General features: G+C 41.3%; 1 protein-coding gene across 9 annotated transcripts in view; it reads left to right on the top strand.

Moving 5' to 3' along the window:
- arhgef25a (Rho guanine nucleotide exchange factor (GEF) 25a) overlaps positions 1 to 20,934 on the top strand; it is a 57,914-nt gene that overhangs the window by 17,424 nt on the left and 19,556 nt on the right. For 6 of the 9 annotated variants that reach the window (XR_013300493.1, XR_013300496.1, XM_077601985.1 and 3 more), the window contains 14 exons: positions 8,691 to 8,998; positions 9,368 to 9,481; positions 13,270 to 13,403; positions 15,418 to 15,484; positions 16,034 to 16,137; positions 16,251 to 16,320; positions 17,246 to 17,335; positions 17,686 to 17,778; positions 18,073 to 18,123; positions 18,210 to 18,287; positions 18,402 to 18,593; positions 18,973 to 19,153; positions 20,234 to 20,463; positions 20,555 to 20,683. Coding sequence is in view for 7 of the 9 variants with exons in the window: in XM_077601985.1 (XP_077458111.1) it covers positions 8,691 to 8,998; positions 9,368 to 9,481; positions 13,270 to 13,403; positions 15,418 to 15,484; positions 16,034 to 16,137; positions 16,251 to 16,320; positions 17,246 to 17,335; positions 17,686 to 17,778; positions 18,073 to 18,123; positions 18,210 to 18,287; positions 18,402 to 18,593; positions 18,973 to 19,153; positions 20,234 to 20,463; positions 20,555 to 20,683 (1,841 nt within the window). In the remaining 2 variants the exon portion in view is untranslated. Of the gene's footprint in view, positions 1 to 8,690; positions 8,999 to 9,367; positions 9,482 to 13,269; positions 13,404 to 15,417; positions 15,485 to 16,033; positions 16,138 to 16,250; positions 16,321 to 17,245; positions 17,336 to 17,685; positions 17,779 to 18,072; positions 18,124 to 18,209; positions 18,288 to 18,401; positions 18,594 to 18,972; positions 19,154 to 20,233; positions 20,464 to 20,554; positions 20,684 to 20,934 lie in introns of those variants that run through there. The other 3 variants (XM_077602015.1, XM_077602006.1, XM_077601976.1) reach the window with 3 other exon arrangements.

The raw sequence follows: 20,934 nt of genomic DNA, 5'->3' as shown, positions 1-20,934 counted from the left end.
CCACCATCCAGCTAAGACTCGTTTGATTATGTATACATTTTACAGTGTTTTAATACCATTTGTTTGGGCAACAGACTGATTCAACAGACTGAATGCTGTAGCAACAAGTTAAGTGGTGATTTCTTAAGTAGTTATTCCTCTTCACACTTTCTCAGAAAAAGAAATCAGTTCAATCGGATTAAATAGAGGGAGATAATTGTGAAAGCCAGCGGACTTCAAAGAGGAATAGATGGCGAGCAGCAAGTAGTCACGGTCAGAAATTGTTTTTTATTTTATTTTATAGATGATCTATTCATAATCTAACTGAAATATTACACGTCCCTGACCCCGTTTAAAAAGTAGACATTTCTAGGAAAAGAGGACGTTTGGCCACACTACTGATCATTCATTATAGATAGAACATGAACATTTAAGTAAGACTTTTGTGTTTTAAAGACTTTTAAAGAACATTTAGGGTCAGTAGCAATAATTTAGTACAATTTGAATTTATATTGTTAGCTGCTGCCATTAATTGCTGCCTGACTTCTCCATCACCTTATAAAATGTCTAAAATAAGAGATGGTCTCCTCCATCTGCCATCGCCATCTTGTTTTGAAGAAGTGCACAATTGCAAGCACGTGACTGGTACGCTCAACCTCACAGGTTTGCCATCAGTCTAATGGTTTGAAGTTTGCCAAAACACTTGGTAGCCCTTAATGTCCTGTATTGAGGATTTTGTTATTTCATGACTCAAATACAAGTAAAAAACTGACAAGAAAAAAAAACATCCTATTTTAGGTTCAAGTCATACTTAGTAGTATAGTTTATGAACGACTCATACACTGAAGTGATTTGTGTATTTGTGAGAAATCCTCCAAATGGCCAGAAGCTGAAGCGTTCTGTTTGAGTGGAAGATTTGAAGAGGAATAGTCAAAGGCTGACAGGTGCAGAGGATTTACTATTTGAAAGGAAGCCATCATTTGTGCTCACAGTATTATCTCGCAAATAACTCTGAGTGGTTTCTGTATAAATATTGATGAATAAGATATGCTAATTAATTATAACGCATAAATATGCCAGGTCCGGTGTTTGTGTGTGTGTGTGTTCCCACCTGTGTTGTTTTCTTATCTGTGCATTTGCTGATCTTTTGTGTGGCTGTCCCTCACTTTCTCCCCCTGGGTCTCGTTGCTATAGGGATGAGTGGGAAATGAAGTGGAGAGCCATGGAAAGGAATGATAATATTTGTCTGGAAAGCCCATCAAGTCTGACAGAGAACCGCATTCATAGCACAGAAAGTCTTTTGCTGCAGGAACATATCTGTTTGTCAGGGTTGGACGTGGACGCCTGCTTTGGTGGCTCTCTCGTGCGCAGTTCAGTTCATCTGCACACCTCATCCCAATATGCGCTGAATGCTGATTAGCTTTTTAGTACCTTCGTAGGTTGAATTTTCAGACATCGATTTCAACAGCTGTAAAATCTCTTTACAAAAGTCATCAAAGGAGTTGCGTTTTTCTTTTCCTTTCAGGAAAGCTGCAAAGGGAGATTTAATACCAATGAAATAGTTGTGCATAAATAGTTGTCTGTGGTCTTTCCAAGTCGCAACGGCCAAGTCGGTTGGGCTTTGTCTCCAGATTCTCTTAGCCTGCATCTTGACGACCGCTGTTGCCGGTATGTAGGAGTATGTATGTAATGTATGGTGTAAAGTTTAGCAAATACATCTCAATAGACTAAATAAATACAATAACATCACTTTTAAATGACTGTAAAGAAACTTATAACTGAGGAATTCTGCCATTTATGAAGAATTCCGGATAGATTTCTGATTCTGGCAACTAATAATGCCTGGAATATGATTGATTAAATGCTTAAATATAAAAACACAATCTGGAAGCTGCGCAATCAGGGGAAAATCAATGAAAGGAAGTTGACATACCATTTGGAATTATTATATAATTATTCATGAACATCATATAATTAGCATTAGTCTATGATTCAGATATTTGTTTAGGCCAGCAGAGAAGGCCTTTCAGGCCCTGGCGGCTCACCACTGACTTATGCACACCAGTGATGAAGCATCATCTTTTTACCAAAAAAAGATGACTTTCATAGGTTGGCCATAATCTTTGTGCAGCCCTGGTGATGTAAATATCCGACCTTGGACATTTGAAATGGAGCAGTTCACCTGCATCGGGCGAACAGTGACTAATCTATTCATCACTTGGTATTGTTTCATAAGAACAAGATAAGTGGTTTAGTAAACACAGACCCATGTAAGTCTTTCGCCCTATGGTGATTTGGTTCTTGCTGAACACTGAACAGCTTTCTTGTTTCGTTACTTAAGAGTGACCGCGTGCTGCTGGAAGCATGGCAGTCAGTGTGTCTACTCTAAAAGTGGGTCAGTGGGAAGACAGGAAATCTGTCTTCTCTTGTCTGTCTCCCTTTATTGTCATCCCCCAACATCATTGCAATGCATATTGTAATTTCCGAAACTGGGAGGGCGCTTTTATAATCCTACCTGAAGATTTGACCTCAAAGGGCTACCTGACCTGCCGAGTTGCTTATGCCTGTATGTGCAGCGCTCAGAAAATGTGGAACTCTGCTTTGCATGCGATGAGGGAGTTATGTGTTGACATCCCGGGGGCACGACCCAGCAATAGTGCAGTGCAGACAGATGCAGAGGGCACTGTGGCAGGTCATTTGAGGGAGGATATACAAGGCTGCGGTCAGGGGTGGGCAACTTTAAGAGAGAGGAAAGAGGAAGGGTGGAAGTTAGGCGAGGAAAGTCAACTGCCTGTATTGAGTCATCACACATTCAAACAAGGAAAATAAAATCGCGTGTAAGCTATGGACCAAGCGTGCGAAATTGCCTGCATTCATTAAAGGGAACATTGATTTTGCCTTCTGGTAACAATCACTCTTGTAATTTGTGTAAAGTTCCTGCAGTCAAAGTAAACTATTTGTGCCATTAGATTCTAAACCCGTAGGACTGAATGTCCCACAAGTCAATGGTAATACTCTGCACCATAAAAAGTTCCAAAATTTATTTTGCTTGGGAATGACAGCTGGTGATCTATGGAGTCCATCACAATAGCATCTTGGCTTTCCCGTCCATAGGACTGTGATAAGTGCCTTGTCTCCCTTTTAGCTTGCTCATCCTCCTTGCTGAGTGTCCATTTCCTCTAAGTAGGTGAAATGCAATATACCAGTAGGTAGCGCATGGGATAAAGAGTAGTCATCAGTGTCATCAGGGTGAGGCAGGGGGAATAGAAACGTAATGCTGTCTTCTGCTGGATTTCCACAGTTTCAATCTAAAGCTGCTGTCATTGTTTTTCAATGCCTCAACTGTATAGGTTTCCAACTGTTATGACTGCAAGACCATCTGCCTCTTTTTTGCCAGAGGCTCATTTTTGCAAAGGTCCTCACTGAGCTATAAAGACAACAGAGACCTCCAAAGTGGGGTGGCTGTGAACAAGTATGTTCCATTTCCGTCGACGCTTTTAGCCTGATTGTCCACTCAGCAGCTCTCCCAGACAAAGTGATCAATATGAAAGGAAAGTTGGATCAAAACAAAGACGGTGAATGCTCACAGCTCATCCATCTCCATCGATTCACTCAACTGTTTTGCTTGTATGAATTCATGTTTGCTTACACTCCAATTTTCGGTCACAAAGCTCAACAATTTTGATTTAGTTAAATGTTTACCTCTAGATTTATTTTGGTGCTTTTGCATGACTGGGCAAGTCACTTGTTGATTGGATTTTGCACAATAAGGGAATGCTTCCAGCACAATGATGTTGTGAAAATGTGTTTTCCTTTGGGGTCCTAAAATCTAGACACAAAACGGTTGCCAGTTGCTCTGATGGATGATCAGCAAAAACACTTTATAATGCATGGTACGCCAGAAATTTGTAAAAGCATTTTGTAAACCCATTAATTGCTCCAGAACCTCCTATTTTTTGGTGCGGGGTGAGATCATGTTTTAAATACAGTAGTACCTCTACTTATGAATGCTTCTACATATGAAATATTCAGGTTAGGAAAAGCCTTGATGTTGAAACTTTTGCCCCACGATAAGGAATAAAAATTCAAGTTACGAAATGTCAAACAAAATCACACATCACTTGAAATGTCAATACACTTCCTGTGTCTGTTTGTTTGTTTTTAATTCTTGTGGGAGAGTTGCTTTCCCATTGGCTATCTCCCAACACCTCGCTGGCCTCCCATTGGGTAGAAGGAAGCTGTGTCTCCATGATGCCGAAACCGAGGTTAACGCGCTGTAGGCAAGAGCCAGCTCGTGCGGGAGGGCAACCACTACGTCCAACATAACATCTATGTAAAATATGTCTCTAAATGCTAAAATCCATGTTACGAAACAATTTCTGGAGAAAGTTAATTTCATAAGTAGGGGTACAACTGTACAAAGAAACCACTTGTTATGGTTGTAAAGAGTCATTTTAAGCATTTAGGCAGAAACCTTAACAGTGTCTTCAAAACTCCATTGTTACTGCATGCAATGTAGCATTGATGGTAATCAAATTATATTGCATTGAAAAGCTAAGAAATTGGGACTAAACATGTGCAAAAAAAGAAAAAAAAACCTTCGCATCTGCATTGAATTAATAGTTAATGGTCGTGGAACGGCCGAGGCAAAATTGAGTGGTCAACAAGCAGAGTCCTGTTAATTCACTGCTATTTAAATCTCACTTTTTCCACCCATAGGTAGATATTGTATAATAACTTATATTTGTACGACTCCCCAGAAACAACATTTAGAGAGCTTCCTCTAAAGATGCCATTAAAAACACCTAATTATCAGGTGATTGATTGTTGATATTCCCAATGGTTGAGAAAATCTAGTCAAAAGGTAATTTGTTGACTTTTGTCTCGAGGGTTGCCAGTTCACTTTGCCCCGTGAGTAAGCCACAGCAAGTCTAAAAGAGAAGAACAAGTTGTCTTGTGGTGCTATGCTTCTTTATAACTGTCACAATTGTAATATTTAAGATGCGTTATCTAAATCACTGTGGGTAAGCTTTGCTTTGAAGCCCCATTATCATGATGAATAGTGTTAGGTAGTATCAGCACATAGCAGAGCCGAGGGAGAGTGGGAAGCCTTTTTTCTTCCTAATTTTTGCAGTGTGGGTGTATAATGTCAAATTTCTAATCCAGCAGTGTTGTCGGGGGAACATGTTGCTTTGTGGGTGAGCTCGTCGGTTTCCTTTGTGCTTTCCTGTTGCTGTGACTAAAAGCGGCCACGGATATCATCACAGTACCTTCCTGAAGGTTTCATAACCATATCGAGCTTTAGCTTTGCTGGGTCATCCAGGAAAAGGCAGAGTTGCCATGGTGACAGATGTTGATGCGATGAATGTGTGCATTATACAACCCCAATTTCAATTCCAGTTGGGACTTTTTCTTAAACTTGAATTAAAGCAGAATGCAGTGACACTACAATAACAGAATATTTGATTCTCAAACTCATAAACATTTATTTTTTATTCATTCATTCATTTTCTGTACCGCTTATCCTCACAAGAGTTGTCGTGGGGATGCTGGAGCCTGTACCAGCCAACTGTGGGCAGTAGGTATGGGACACCCTGAATTGGTTACTAGCCAATCACAATAAAACAAATAATGATTCACGCTCATACTCAGTGCTATGGACAATTTAGAGCAGGGGCGCTCACACTTTTTTGCTCCAACATCTACTTTGCAATGAGCTATCCTCCCGCGATCTACTTTGTCGTTAGAGTTAGAATTCATGGGTGGGCAAATCAGTCCTGGAGGGCCGCTGCGGGTGCAGCTTTTTGTTCCACAGACACTTTAACCAACAGGGGTTTGCTGAAACTAGAAGTGCCTGACCGCAATCCACTGATGGCACTTCTAACATCCCACATTTGTGGAAAGGTATCACACATGACTTACTGCAGGGGTGTTCAAACTTTTGCTCGAAGATTTACTTTTCAAGGAGTTAACCTTCCACAATCTATCAATGATATAGCTCAGGAAATATGTAATGATATCAGTGGCGGGCCGTCAGGGCCTTCAAGGCCTTCTCTGCTGGCCTAAGAAATATTTGAATCATATTATATTTTGTCCATCAATACTTATTATTCCAAATGGTCTGTTAGCTTCCTTTCATTGCTTTTCCCCCTGGTTGCACTGCTTCCAGATGTGTGTTTTCATATTGAAGCATTTAACCAATCACATTTCAGCCATTATTTGTTGCCAGATCAGATCTGCCTCAAAGCCTTCACAATCAGTTCTGCGGGCTCTGCAGCATTAAACTAGACTGTTGCTTTTAACCAATCAGATTTCGATTTGGCAACCCCACAATGCTTTTTCATATGCATTAGCATTTTGCTGGCTGGGATATGTCATTGCTTTCACCAACTATCATTGGCTAGTAGGCGGGCCAAAGCCATAGTAAGCAGCCAGAGATCGCAAACTCCACCCACAATGGCCGACAGAAGCAAAAACAAATGGATTCTGTTGCAGATTCGCTCACAAAGCTATTTTCCAGGCGGACTTTTCCAGAAAAAAATGGACATCATTAAGAAAGGGCGGTCAACTCCGAAGCTAGCAAGCCTGTTACAGCCGGGAAAATGGTGTGTGCGGCACTTTCAGTGCGCTAACTTAGCTGCACAAGCAAATAGTATATTGTTGTGTTGATTTAAAGCCATTTTCAAAACGGACTATGCCGGAAATATGACAGGACAGGCTCGACTTTCATCATTAGCTTCGATGGCGATAGGAAAGAAGGAAGGAAGAAAGGAGGATGGATATTGTGTACAGCTAAAAATAATATTTGGTGAGTATAATATGGCTATATTCCTAAATATAATATGGCTATCTATATTCCTAAATGATATTTCAATTGTGGGCCCGGTTCTGATATCTGAAAAGCTCCAGTGTTTGTATTTAATCACTAAATGCTGCTAGGATGTGGATTTTACCCCAGTTTAATTTTTGCCGTTTCGCCATTGACGTCCATCGCTGTCTTTTCCCGAGGAAATGACCCCCTGGCCTGGTTGTAATGTCTCAAAAGCTCCAGTATTTGTATTCAGTCAATAAATGCTGCTAGGAAGTGGATTTGACCTAATTTTAGTGCATTTTTTGTCATTTCACGTATGGACGTATCGACGTTCATCGCTGTCTTTTTACCGGGAAAATGATACTCCGGGCCCGGTTCTGATGTCTAAAAAGCTCCAGTATTTGTATTTAATCAATAAATGCTGTTTTCGGCTGGATTTTACCCCATTTTCGGGCAATGTTTGCCCGTACGCCATTGACGTTCATCGCTGTCTTTTCCCGGGAAAATCGCCCCTCTGGCCTGGTTTTAATGTGTGAAAAGCTCCAGTATTTGTATTTAATCATGAAATGCTGCTAGGAAGTGGATTTTACCCCATTGTTGTTCATTGATTTATGGATTATTTTTATGTGGTGCATCTCTAGCTGCAGTAGAGGTTTTATAGCCATAAAATAGTTTTTGAGGGTTGGATTGATACGTTGAAGGCGCTACGAGAAAATGCACCGACCGCCACTGAATGATATATACCTCGCATTAAAGTATGTGAGTGGCAGGGAACGGTGTGAAAATCAATTTTCGATTCACGCTAAATCTTACTGCGAACATGCCAAATTCATAAGAGCCTAGCTAAGGAAATCAACAGAGGTGGGGGGATCAAATTGTTATTGTCATGCGATTTACCAATGGTCGCTGGGCGAGATACTGATAGTTCCTTGGCGATCTACCAGTAGATCGCGATCTGGTCACCCCTGACCTCTTCAACCAGCCTACTGTGCATGTTTTAGGGATCTAGGTAAGAAACCGGAAGACCTGGGGAAAACCCGTGTGTTAAACCCATGAGTTTAATGTAGAATTATATCCAAGTAAATATTTAAATATAAATTACATCCCAAATTTAAAAAATTAAAGATTTTTTTATTTCAGCAGTAATCGTAAATGTCTCTTCTTCATGGAAAGTTGGAGAAAGTTTTTTTCCACCTGCAGAAAAGGAATAATCAAGGTTCATAACTCAGCATAACTCAGGTTATTGCAAAAAACAAAACAAAACAAAAAACAAAAAGATGTGCACATAAAGTGTAGTTGAATACACACAATGAGTTTGAGAAAAGCAGCTGCAGTTAGAGGAGATGCAGCCGGATGGAAATGAGGGACAAGAAAAGCAAAAAGAACAAACAGATCAAAGCAAGCATTTTTTAAAATGAATAAATCATGGATGTCCGCTTCTCCTGGCCAACTTTACTGCCACTTCCATTGTACGTCTGAGATTACAATATCTGTGGAGTGTTTTAGTCACCACACTGTAGCTCTAGACTGAACTAAACAGAACATTCTTCTACCTTTCATCTGATCATGGGATCCAAACTCAAAATGGTAGACTTCCTGTAAACAGCGAGTCAGCTCACAGGAGCACAGCTGTGTTTTAGGGGGGCAGGCTATTTTTATATATCCACTCTTTGTTTTTATTTCTCTCGCTTCCAGTCCTCAAGCCACCTCCTAGCGACCTGCACTACTGGCCTCATTTTTGCTTCAGTTTCTGTTTTCCTCCCAGAGTTATTCATTCTATCATAAGCCGAAAGTCCAGCACTATTCTTGATCTGTGAACATGGCGAGTAAGGTTGCGTTGCGATTGACCTTGATTCAACTTTCGGAGACCCGGCGTGATTTACCTCTGCTCTTTCTACAGACTCCTATTCGGCAGCAGCCAGTGAGGGTAGCATCTCAACCTCAGTGGCCTCCCTGCCTCCGCTGGCTTCGAGCAGCTCGGCCCCCAGTTCCCCCGGCTCCAAGCAGTCCGTAAGCACACTAAAGAAATGGCTCACAAATCCCGTTCGCAAGCTCAGTGCGGGGGCAGCGGCCAAAAGAGAGCGCCAGATTCGCAAACTGGAGGAAAAGCCTCCTTCTCTTCCCTCCCACAGTCAAAGCCAGGATCTGCACGGCTCCCTGAGGTCTGACGAGCCTCTCACAATTCTGCCCGTCACACATACAGAACTGGTGAGCATAAAAATGTCATTTTTTTCCAGTCACATAACACAAATACATAACGCTTCAACTGCCTTATAATAGGTACACTTTAGGCTAGTTGTGGTGGGAACAATGGTGGCTACTGTCTCTAGAACAGATGTTTGTTGTCTATTGTATGCATTACAAGGGCTAGAGAAGGGCTTCCTCTTCCCGTCTTACACCTAAAATGTTACAGTTACACCAAACATTCAGTGACAGAATGTGATGTGGTTTCACTCCGAAACACTTTTGCCACCAACCGAAAATGTGTGTGCAATTGTATGCTTCTGCAAGGCACGGTGCTTTTAAGACCCCATGACACTGTCTTCCTGACCTGTGGATGTGTGTGTTTGTGCGCAGCAGGAGTGGAAAGACGGCTTAGCTAGCCCAGAAGATCTGTCGCCGGCAACGCTCCAGTCCCCTGGTTACATAACTGATTCGTTGATTGGCTGCACATCGCTGCCTCACATGCAGGTCTGTAAAATACTACACATACTCTTAGAGTCATCGTACATGTAGCCTTCCTTGTATTCGAGGAACACAAGTTCAACGTTTCTGACTAAGGTTCCCATACATAAGTACTCTTGTCTCCATGGACCTCTCGTAAAATAGCAGCAGCGACAAGTTTTATTGGTGGTAGCGGTGCTTATTTACGGAGCAAAAACAAACACACAATATTGCTCCACATGGTAAGAAAAAGTAACATAAATGCTTAACCACAGCAAAATATGTTATGCTAGACAGATATCAGGGGAGTTTAAAATATTACAAAGCTCCCTCTGATAAAGATGCAAATTTCTCTAATCGGTTTGTGGATGGATTTCTTTACTATAACTTTACAAAATGGCCAACTTCTGACAGAAGATGCCAATTCAGTATGTCCTCATAATCTGACAATTTGTGAGTAGGGGAGTTTTCAAAGTATGTCAAAAGACCAGAAACGCTTTGTGCAGCTTTGCCTGTCCATTTCATTGTTGATTGGGTTACTTAAGTGGGCTCACCAATGGCTGATCCCTAAAACAAATTGATAAACAGTTCCCTTTGGATAGGAGAACAGATGAGTCCCCTCAAGCCTGTGCACTGAGTCCTCTCCTGTACTCCCTGTACACATACGACTGTACACCGACCCACCAGTCTAACTCCATCATCAAATTTGCTGATGACACCACTGTGGTCGGACTCATCTCAGGCGGGGATGAGTCTGCTTACAGAGATGAGGTCAATAAACTGTCTTTGTGGTGTTTGGTGAACAATCTCACACTAAACACCACGGAAACTAAAGAAATAATCCTGGACTCGCAAACGCAGCACAGATCTGGCCCCACTCCTCATAAATGGAGTATGCGTAGACAGGGTCCAGTCCTTCAAATTCCTGGAGGTCCACATCACAGACAAGCTCTCCTGGTCTACCAACACCACTGCAGTTTTGAAGAAGGCCCAGAAACGACTCAATTTCCTGAGGGTACTCAGGAGGAACAACTTGGACACTAAGCTTCTGGTAACCTTCTATAGAGCCACTGTGGAGAGCATACTGCATTACAGTGTGGTACGCTGGAAGCACGGCAGCAGACAGAAGGGCCATGCAGAGAGTGATCAACACTGCCCAGAAGATTATCGGCTGCTCTCTGCCCTCACTGGATGACATTGCCTGCCCTCGCTACCTCAGCAGAGCCGGGAACATTGTCAGGGACCAATACCACCCTGGTCACAACCTGTTCCAGCTGCTGCCCTCTGGCAGACGCTACAGGTCTCACAAAGCACGGACAAATAGACTTAAGGACAGTTTTTTTTCCCACAGCCATCAGGACTCTGAACTTGCGTTAGCACGACACACAATTCTTTCTGCGCAATAACTTTGGGGGATGCAATAACAATGTGCAATATTTTAGATTGTGCAATATTTTAGAATTTACCTAACCAGGATGTGACTTTTTATACTTTTATATTACTATTTATTTATTTTTTACTGGGAAAACGCACTTTGTGGAGTAGCACCACCAATTTTGTTATACGCAGCTGTGTATGATGACAACAAAGGATTTTTTTTTAGCTGATAAAAAAACAAGACAAAAAGAGGTGAGCACTCGAGGCAAGAAATATTTTAATGTGTCAGCAACACATCAAAGGACCCTAATAAGATTACATCAGCACGTTGGTCTGCCAATCTTCAAAGGCAGAAAACGAAGGAGGTGGCAGTCATTTTAAAGCTGTGCTTTCTGACTCCTATGCACTCCTCCATTGACCATGAATGCATTGTTTCATTTTCTCTTTTTAAAACACCATTGTCTCTAATCTACACCCCCCTTACACAGACGTTTCCTGCCAAATGCATGTTTTGTAATACTTGTTTCTTGGTCAGTGGTATGTATTGTGATTGCACTGTGCGAGACACAACAAATGACTCCATCTAAATGGTTATCGTCATGCACACCTTTTGCAGTCATCTTGACCCACATTGCAACACATTGTCCGACTAATGTCTTACTGAGTGGAAATAAGTGGGACTGTTTTGTGAGATATCATCGAAGTGGTCTTTAGCTTGCAGGGGGCGGGGGGATGGGTTTGACCAAAAACCTGCATAAATGCATTTTTCAACTGACTCGGACATAATGAGAGAATGGAAAACGTGCTGGATCTTTTTCCAAGCCAAACTATGAGCGTTACCACCAACCGCCAGGGACAGAGATATATTTGAATGACTTCATCATATGAGGACCCCATGCCTGATAAATGGTACCAAAGCAGAGTGAGCAAAGACCTCATAAAAGCCACACCAGGCAATATATCCTGAGATCTTAATCTTAAACATTTTAACACATTAATAAAAGATATTGTTCCTTATTGATAGCCTTTAGTTAAAAAAAAAAAACTTGCACTGTTGATTCTTGCTATGGGTTTTGCCACAGAACATCTGGATGAGATCAGGGAGCCGGCCGGGACGACCTGTCAGCCAAGCTCGAGCTCTCCTCTATAGGCACATTGATCCAGGGATATAGGTGTCCAATCCATTTTGACTGCAAATGGATTGAACGTCTACCGCCGTCACTGGTTGCCAATGAATTGAAGACCCATATTTCTGCCTCTATATAATTCAAAGGCATTAGTTACCTCCGCTCATAGGCGAATCCTACAGAAAGAGTCTTTTGTACCCTTTTGGATATCTCTTTTTTTCAATCAGAAAAGAAAATTTTGAATAACTCCAGAACATAGAAAGGGATTATCAAACTTGGGAGATATAATAGTTGTAATATCAAAGGAGAGAGGTGATTAAATTTTGGTCAAAGGTCACCAAAGGAATTTAACTATAACTTTTTTCATACTTAAAGTGAGTGCTTAATCTACCAAATACGGTGATGCTCTCTGTGATTGGTCTTCTTGATGTATATTTTTGAAACGTTTCTGTCTGTCTGTGCTTGAATTTTTTTGTGTTTTGTTTTAAGTAGGGAAGCCTCTGCTTGGCTTGACTGACAGTTCACATGGATTTGGACAGGCAGCTGTAAATTTATGCTTATACCATCAAAGTAATGTGAATAAACTACCATCTAAAATTAGAGCAATAACTTCTTAATATGTTCATTTTTGTTACAGAGAAATGGGCTATAAAAACAAGCAATGCAGAGTATTGAGTCAAGACTGGTGCTAGCTGCATACAGAATGTACTCCTACAGTCCTGGGCTCCATGTTTTTCCTCAGGAAATAGTGTCAATTCCAGGAAAACAGCATGAGAAGGGGGCCATTATATAGCACTGAACACTGTTGATTAGTTCAGCACCACTTGGGCCGTGCTCTGCCGAGGAAGGACATGTTGTCGTAAATGCTACATCAGAAATCAAAGCATTCCTAATGCATCACTTATTAGCTCAAATTGTCAGATAGTAAACAAGAAAATAACATTTATGAGGTCATAAATCAGTCCTTTACTGCGCTGGTATAATTGTATGGCTCATCATCTAAAGTCAAAACTCAATCAAGGACATTTACTAGCTTCATTTATCAGCTCCTCTACTAACTTTTCATGATAATCTCCTCATCTTCTTCCTTCCATTTCTCTGCAAGTGATGATGAGTGTCAATCTCCTTATCACCCGATTCCTCATGTGTGGCCGCCGCCTCTCGTCACCTTGGCAACCTGCGTCATTAGAGTGCACCTCCTGCTCTTTATCGGTGCTCCTGCACATTATTTGCCACATGAGTCCACAATAACGGTGCATCGCCTGTGATTTATACTTTTCTCTGAATGTCCGTTTGTGACTGTGTGCTCAGGACACTCTGGACACTCAGTCTACCTCTGTTGTACCAGATGACAGCGTCTCAATCCTGATGGACGACACATCGAGTCAATGGTCTTCGGTCGCTGACACAGAGGAGGAAAGAAAGAGTGCACTGGAGAAAAGCTTGTAAGTTTTCTGATCAAGGTCCTGACACAAGTTTGCCTGCTGTAAACCTTTATTTTAGAGGTCCTTCAATATTTTACAGCAAGTACCACCTCAAAAAATACTTGCCCCTTCAGTGAAGTACCATATTAAGCCTAGAAATAACTCACTGGGTGCCACTGATGACACTAGAGGTCCAATCCGTTTGACTAGGAAAAGCAGGCAGCGGCCTGTCGCTCAAAATGGATATTTTTCGCCTGTCAATGGCAGGCAATAAGATAAAATATGTTAGTGTATTAGGCCAAATGTTCAAAAAAAAGCAGTTATTTTATAAAACACTAAAACACCATAGCTAGATTGATCAAGTACTGCTAATCACATTAGTCACTTTTTTTTACCTCACTTCTTTTTTATTGTACATATATCATTTTTCTGACTATACTTATTTATGTCTACACTCTATGGTGAAGTTTTAAATCTCATTGTACTTGTATAATGATAATAAAGGCATTCAATTCAATTATAAGCTTACGTTTCAGCACAAACACTGCATTTACATTTTAAAAATAAGTAAACAAATAATGTACTTAAATATAGGTTTAAATGATATTGCATTATGTTCCTAAATGATTGAAAATGTACAGTTCTTATATGCTAAATGTGAATCTTTCATAGTTCAGGTTCAATATAAGTGAACTTGATTAGTGTACTACTGTTGATTGAAAAAAAGTTGTTTGAGCTTTTAATTTAGTCAAAATTTTACATACTACTAGAGGCAGCACGCCTACCACTGGTAGTACTCGTACCACACTTTGAGAATAGCCACGTTATTTTGCGGTCATGTTTGTGGCAGGGAAGACAATAAGAAGCTTTTGAGCTCACAAACCTGGCAGTAAAAGTGTGTTGAGTCTCATGAAAGCAAGATGCGACTGGCAGCTAGTGTGTGATTTTGCATCTAAAAGCGATGTGGTGATTTGGCAAATAGAACATTTGCACAATTGACCTTTGACTAAGAGGCACGTAACATCATCAAGTGAGCTGTGTAGGACTTTGCATCAATAGCATAAGGTTAACAACGGCATTAAGTAAAGCTTGGAGCAGTCAAGCGATATTTTTAATTGAATGATTCAGACGACATCGTTAGATCCGAAACTGCATTTAAAATATAGCTAATTACAGCTGTTGAGTATAAAAAATACACCATAAATATCCAATGGAAGCTTCTTTTAATAATGTTGGTTTGCCCATACAATTTCAAACTGAATGATTTACATGGGGTGGCTTTTATCAAACAAATGTTTGATCTCATTAGCAATTATTGACAGTGATAGATGTCCATTCCATTGAACGTTTACTGCCAGCCCTGGCAGTTCAAATGAATTGGATGATTATTGCCTTCTGTGGCACTAAATAATGACAATTAACTGGTAGTCTTCTCAAAGATGTAAAATTTCCAATTGAAGTAAAATTCAGTGTAATTCAGTATAACAGATTATGTTGATCTGAGATCTATCGGTGTTAAGGTTGCAGGGGACTGGAGGCACTCCCGGCTCACTTCAGGCATAAAGTTGAAAAAAAAAAGTTTGAACTGGTCACCATTTGTACTCAAAATCACCCAGTGACTCAGTGGGAGTTGCTTCTGCTTGCACTCTCATGAAAGAATGCATAGAGTAGACCTGATTTTTAAATGGACATATGTGTATTTCCACATTCATCTTGAGAACATCAGCTTGACTGATTACACTCTACAAGTGGGAACTTTCCATAGTGAAAGCTGCTGTCCCCCTGCCCCGTAATAAAACTGTCATGCCGAACAACCCCACGGACCGAATTGGATCCCCTGGACGGCCCCTTGCAACCCCCAGCCCGTACCTTTGACACAGGTCCTTATTTGAGCAAATATGTTTGCTCCAAAACTATATTGCACTGGGAGGTGAATAGCTAAACAGCAACAGGGCCTGTTCAAGAGTCAACGCGATATCAGTGTAAAGTATGAACTGAGTTATGCACTTATCTTACACTATTTATCTCTTTTCAGGTATGTACTGAAGGAGCTTATTGAGACGGAGAAGCATTATGTAGCAGACCTGGGCCTCATAGTTGAGGTAAAGCGAAAATGACTCAAAATCCTTACCATCACAATTTTGGCATTTTCCTCCTGCTGGGGCTGTCTTCAGTTTGAAACATATTTAAGGAATTATGAGCTTTGGGTAGCATTAAGGCAATGCCTCTGCTGGTGCCTGTGATATTTTAAAAAACTGGTTCATACAGAGGTTTATCTCCTCTGAAAGTACCATGTTGGAAAAAATAAGTTGTGTTAGTTCCTTCTTGGTGCTTTTTCTGCCTGCATATACAAGACTGGTGAGATTGTGCATTAAAAATAAGTGCCTGCTCTACATTTGCTCTCATAGTAATTCAATTTTCATCCGATCTTTATTGGTTAACCTAAGTCAAATGTTCATTTACTCACCAACATGTGGTCAATCTTCTCGAATGCCCTTCCTTTTTATAGGTTGAGTGCAAATCTGATAGATACTCTACATGCATTTTCAAGGCAAACCATGCATATATTCTGTATACTTTGTCTCCCATGCTGGTGAAATGTTTGGCCCAGGGAATATGCATCGAATGTATAGGATATCCTTCTTTTGCAGGGCTACATGGCCACTATGAACTCCAAAGTTATACCGGAGGACATGAAGGGAAAAGACAAGATTGTTTTTGGAAACATTCACCAAATATTTGACTGGCACAAAGAGTAAGCACATGATTGTGTTCCCTTCTTCCTGCTGCAATGCTTTCGGTAGATGACAAAGAAACCTTGTCTCACATGAGAATGATGACATGTGTGTTTATGTTGGTGTTGTCTAGCTACTTTCTGGGAGAGCTGGAGAAGTGTGTGGAGGAGCCAGAGCGACTGGGTCAGCTCTTCATTAAACATGTACGTATACATTCAGCGAAACAAGCATGAAAGTGGGTAAACGTGATTCGTAGTCTTAACCTGACGTGCATGTCTGCACGTAAAATATATTCTTGCTTTAAATTCTGTTTTGGTTTAGTTCTCTCCTACATACAAAGTGTAATTTTTGCTGCATGGACGACTTTGGACTGCTATGGAGTCACAGGACACTGGGTTGCAAGATTAGATTTGTTTGCTTTGGCTAAGTGGTAACACATGTCCGCAGAACAGACACTGACTAATCTGGCCAACTTTGCTTTGTCTGATAAAGATGAAGTCGACTCTCCATAGCACTTGAAACAAGTTGATGAGGCTCAGTAGGTGAGAAAAACAACTTGCGGTGGAGTGAAGAAACGTGCAACAAAATCTAAGGCTGGTGTAACACTGTGAAAACAAGCAGAGGGCGAACTAATCAAAAGCAGAGGATCCATTCTGCTTTTAGCAAGAGCTACGTCACCAAATATGCGCACGCACCAGCAGCACTTATGCATTGTACTTACAAATGCAATAACTATCCAGGACATGCAGTGTTACAAGATGTCCATATTCAAGCTGAGCAGCTCAACGGTTTCCAAGTAACAAACCTTGTTGCTATAGGTACAGCTTGGTGCTGCCCATGAGTGCTAAAAGGGCTCCGGTTACACACAAGGAAACATGGCTAAATTATACGTAACCTGCATGCAGGGTATGTCTCTGGACAGCCCTACTTTTAAAAGCCTATTATTATAAAAGTGTCCGCTTAGTTGACTTCATTCCTAATAATAATCACAAGACTCCGATTCATTTATTTTTTGTGTTTGCGATTCCGTGAAATAATTCCATTTATATCCCAGTGAAGCATTGTTCAAGTTTGACTTTCAGATAAGTTTCAATCAATTTTTGACCAAGACATTTGTCTGTCCTGCAGGAAAGGCGTCTGCATATGTATGTTGTGTACTGTCAGAACAAACCCAAGTCAGAGCACATTGTTTCAGAGTATATCGAAAGCTACTTCGAGGTGAGCATCTCACACTTTTAATTCATTGAAGGACATTGATGGATGTTCGATCCATTTTGATTGGGAGAGGTTGGCAGCAAATGATTGCTGCCAAACCTCCAAGACAAAATGAATTAGATGTCTAACGCTGTTCATGGCACTGAAACAAAACCATTCACAGCCATAGACAATGGGCTTTACAATTGTAAAACTTACTTAATAACAATAATTATCACATTGTACTGTTCAGTTTATTTATGTGTTTCACACAAGACAAACATTAAGAGTAACATTTGCTCCTGTATTTACTTTCATGCTTAATTTGATCACTTGCCGTATCGTCTTTTGTCTATTTTTTTTTATTGCTACAGGAGTTGCGTCAGCAGCTGGGTCACAGGCTGCAACTCAATGATCTACTTATCAAACCCGTCCAGCGGATCATGAAATACCAGCTGCTCCTCAAGGTGAACAGTTCTAGATTCTGATAAGATGCATCAATTTCCTAATGTTTCCCTTCTTGTAAGCCAAACACTGCTTTTCAGTTTGTGATCAAGTGTCAAATAAGTGCACATAATTAGTAGGTATTAATACGATGGGCATTTAGTGAGCTATTTGTATTTTAGGAAGGATTTCCGAGTCTTTTGGTTGAAACCCTGTAAATATAGTACAAATGACAGCCACAATGAGCATCCAATGTCCTAACCCCCGAATGGAAAAGCTGGTATTCTTTGGTGATCGTGCTGTGTTTATTTGCCCAGGACTTCCTGAAGTATTACACTAAAGCTGGGATGGACACCGAGGAGTTAGAGGTGGGAGTTCTCCTGTGTGAAGTCTTAACGTTGTCTTTGCTTTTCAGCTCACGTTGCTCTTTATTTCTCTATGTCTTTTTGAACAGAAAGCAGTAGAAGTAATGTGTTTTGTGCCAAAACGTTGCAATGACATGATGAATGTGGGTAGACTCCAAGGCTTTGAGGTAAGACCCAGGGATTTGGAACACAAGTCCAAAAACAACAACACACTCCTTGTTCTAACTATAGTAGTACCACTTCCTCTTTTTGTTGTGTTGCCCCCATGGTGCATCTACCAGGGGAAGATCACAGCCCAGGGGAAGCTACTCCAGCAGGACACCTTCACTGTTACTGAACAGGACAGCAGCTTCCTATCCCGAGCCAAGGAAAGAAGGGTCTTCCTGTTTGAGCAACTGGTCATCTTCAGTGAGCCAATTGACAGGAAAAAGGGCTTCTCACTCCCAGGGTACATCTTTAAAAGTAGCATTAAGGTAATTGTCTGCAGAAGAAGCATCTCTATAGTCAGAAGGTTAAATCAAATCAACTTTATCTCTTATAGCCTTAATCACCAAAGAGAAAATCCATGAAAAGGAAGAGAAGCGGCAGTAAAACAAGGACGAAATCTATATTTCAAAGAGTACCCACGCCCAAATATTGAATGCTCTAGAATTCGCTGCCTTATTCTTTAAAGTATCGCTCAGAGTCAGCAAAGTACCATTATGCTGTCAGTGTAAAGATGGGAGAGAACATAAGATACCACAAAGTCCACAACATAGGAAACGCTTCTCCATTTAAAACCCTTAAAAGCGCACCACAGGTACTATAGATAAAAGTAAACATGATGAAGTCCACATGTGGAATGTGTTCCAGGTGAGCTGCCTGGGGGTGGAGCCCGCTGTGGAAGGTGATGACGCACGCTTTATGTTGACATCGCGCAATCCTGATGGAAGTCTGGTACACTTCCAGTTGCTGGCCTCCTCCCCAGAGACATGCAGAGCCTGGGTTAAAGATGTTGTTCAGATCTTGGAGACGCAACGCAACTTTCTCAACGGTGAGTATTAAACACCTAGATCTATATAATAGGTATAACTCTATGATTTATTTCTGAATTAACTGTTGACCCAGGCTGGGTATACCAGAATTGGACAGTTTATCCTCATGAGTGTTGTCCAGCTGGCAATATATTAGTGGTGGCTTCCATCCTGGACTGGTCATCATCCCGGCACTCACATTCACAGTATGAACTTGCGGCCCAATTTGCTTTTTGTTACACCCCAACAACCTTTTTGATGAAAAGTGTGCTGAGTTGGGTACCAAACTGGTGCAGCGTCTACAGGGATGTGAACTCTAATAATCGGACATAGGCCCTGTCGTCATCATCAACAACAAAAGCCTAATTGTCATCACATCCAGAAACTGCGTATGACGAAATTGGTGCTCCATAAGGTGCGTTTTCTCGGCAAAAGACCTAATAAGTGATAGTTTCGGACTCGTAATTTGGCATTCTGCTGTTATAGATACATCGCATCACCCCCCGAGCGGATCACTTACCTCTCACTGTCTTTCACTTACCTTCAGTCAGCCAGTAGGAGGCAGATCACCACCCAAACATCTTTTCATATTACCTCACCCCGAAGTTATTACACAGAAGGGCTTAGCTATAGTATCTCTATCGGTTGCACTGCACGTGCTGAGCTGAAAATTGAAACACTCTACTTGTCGATCGATCTTCATTCTCAATCTTATCCATGGCCACCAGCTGTCGGTTGTAACCAAAAGAACAAGATCGCAGACACAAATGGCTGAAATGAGTTTCTTCTACAGCGTGATAGGTTCAGTCAGTCATACAGAAGGGAATCAAAGCAGAGTGACTGCTTCTTTGCGTTGTGAGTAGCTAGATGAAGAGACGTCTGGTTGGGATTCTATATTGTGGGTTGTCCTAGGTGATCCAGGACATTTTGGACAGAATATGTCTACCTGCTTTCCCGGGAATGGCTTGGCATCGTTGTGGAAAGGATTTACGAAACTGCTGGAAAATTAGAAATTTGGGCTCCTGCGTGTCTGTAACCCATGAAATATGGATGGATCAGTCCTTTATAATCAAATGCCGATAATTGTGTGTTTCATTCAGCCTTACAGTCCCCTATTGAGTACCAACGACGAGAAAGCAAGTCTAATAGTTTGGGTCGCAGCATGAGACCCCCTGTGTCAACTGCCAGTGCCCTGAGGCCGCACTCGTCAGCGTCCATCGACCGCCACAAGATGCCCTCCCTCCATTCCCATAATACGTCTCTGCCTGCCCTTTATCTGCCCAGCCAAGGCCCAGCTCGCGGACCCAGTGAGACCTACTTACTGCCTGATGTGGGTTACTCCTCCTGTATTTATCAATTTGCAGATGATTCAGACCTATTGTATATAAATGCCCTCTCGAACATACAACTTTTATTTGCAGACTGTCGTGGTCCAACCATGTACTCCTGAGTCTATTTCTCCATCGCAAGTTCAACTGACCTTGTCCAATTCTTCCTGCTATCCTACGGTTACAAACGGGCTGTACACGCCTGCCACACAAACTACGCAGGTAGGGCCATATTTTACCTTTTACCAAAACATGAATTGATTAGGGAAGAGATTAAAGACACATTTCCTCAAACTCAGTTAAAGCCTTGAATTATTTAGCGAATAGTCTTTGGTCCCTCTCGCAAACCTTGAGCCAAATTCCATAGCTTGTTAATATGGCAAACTGAGAACATACTTATTCCATTCTCGCACTGAGAAACTCCTCTTTTCTTAAAATTATAAATTCATTTTCACTGGCATTTTATCTTTAGC

Source organism: Stigmatopora argus, chromosome 1 (assembly GCF_051989625.1).
Source record: "Stigmatopora argus isolate UIUO_Sarg chromosome 1, RoL_Sarg_1.0, whole genome shotgun sequence".
Lineage (NCBI taxonomy): Eukaryota > Metazoa > Chordata > Actinopteri > Syngnathiformes > Syngnathidae > Stigmatopora > Stigmatopora argus.
Note: the sequence above shows the minus strand (reverse complement) of the source record. Positions and strands in the feature narration are given on the sequence as shown.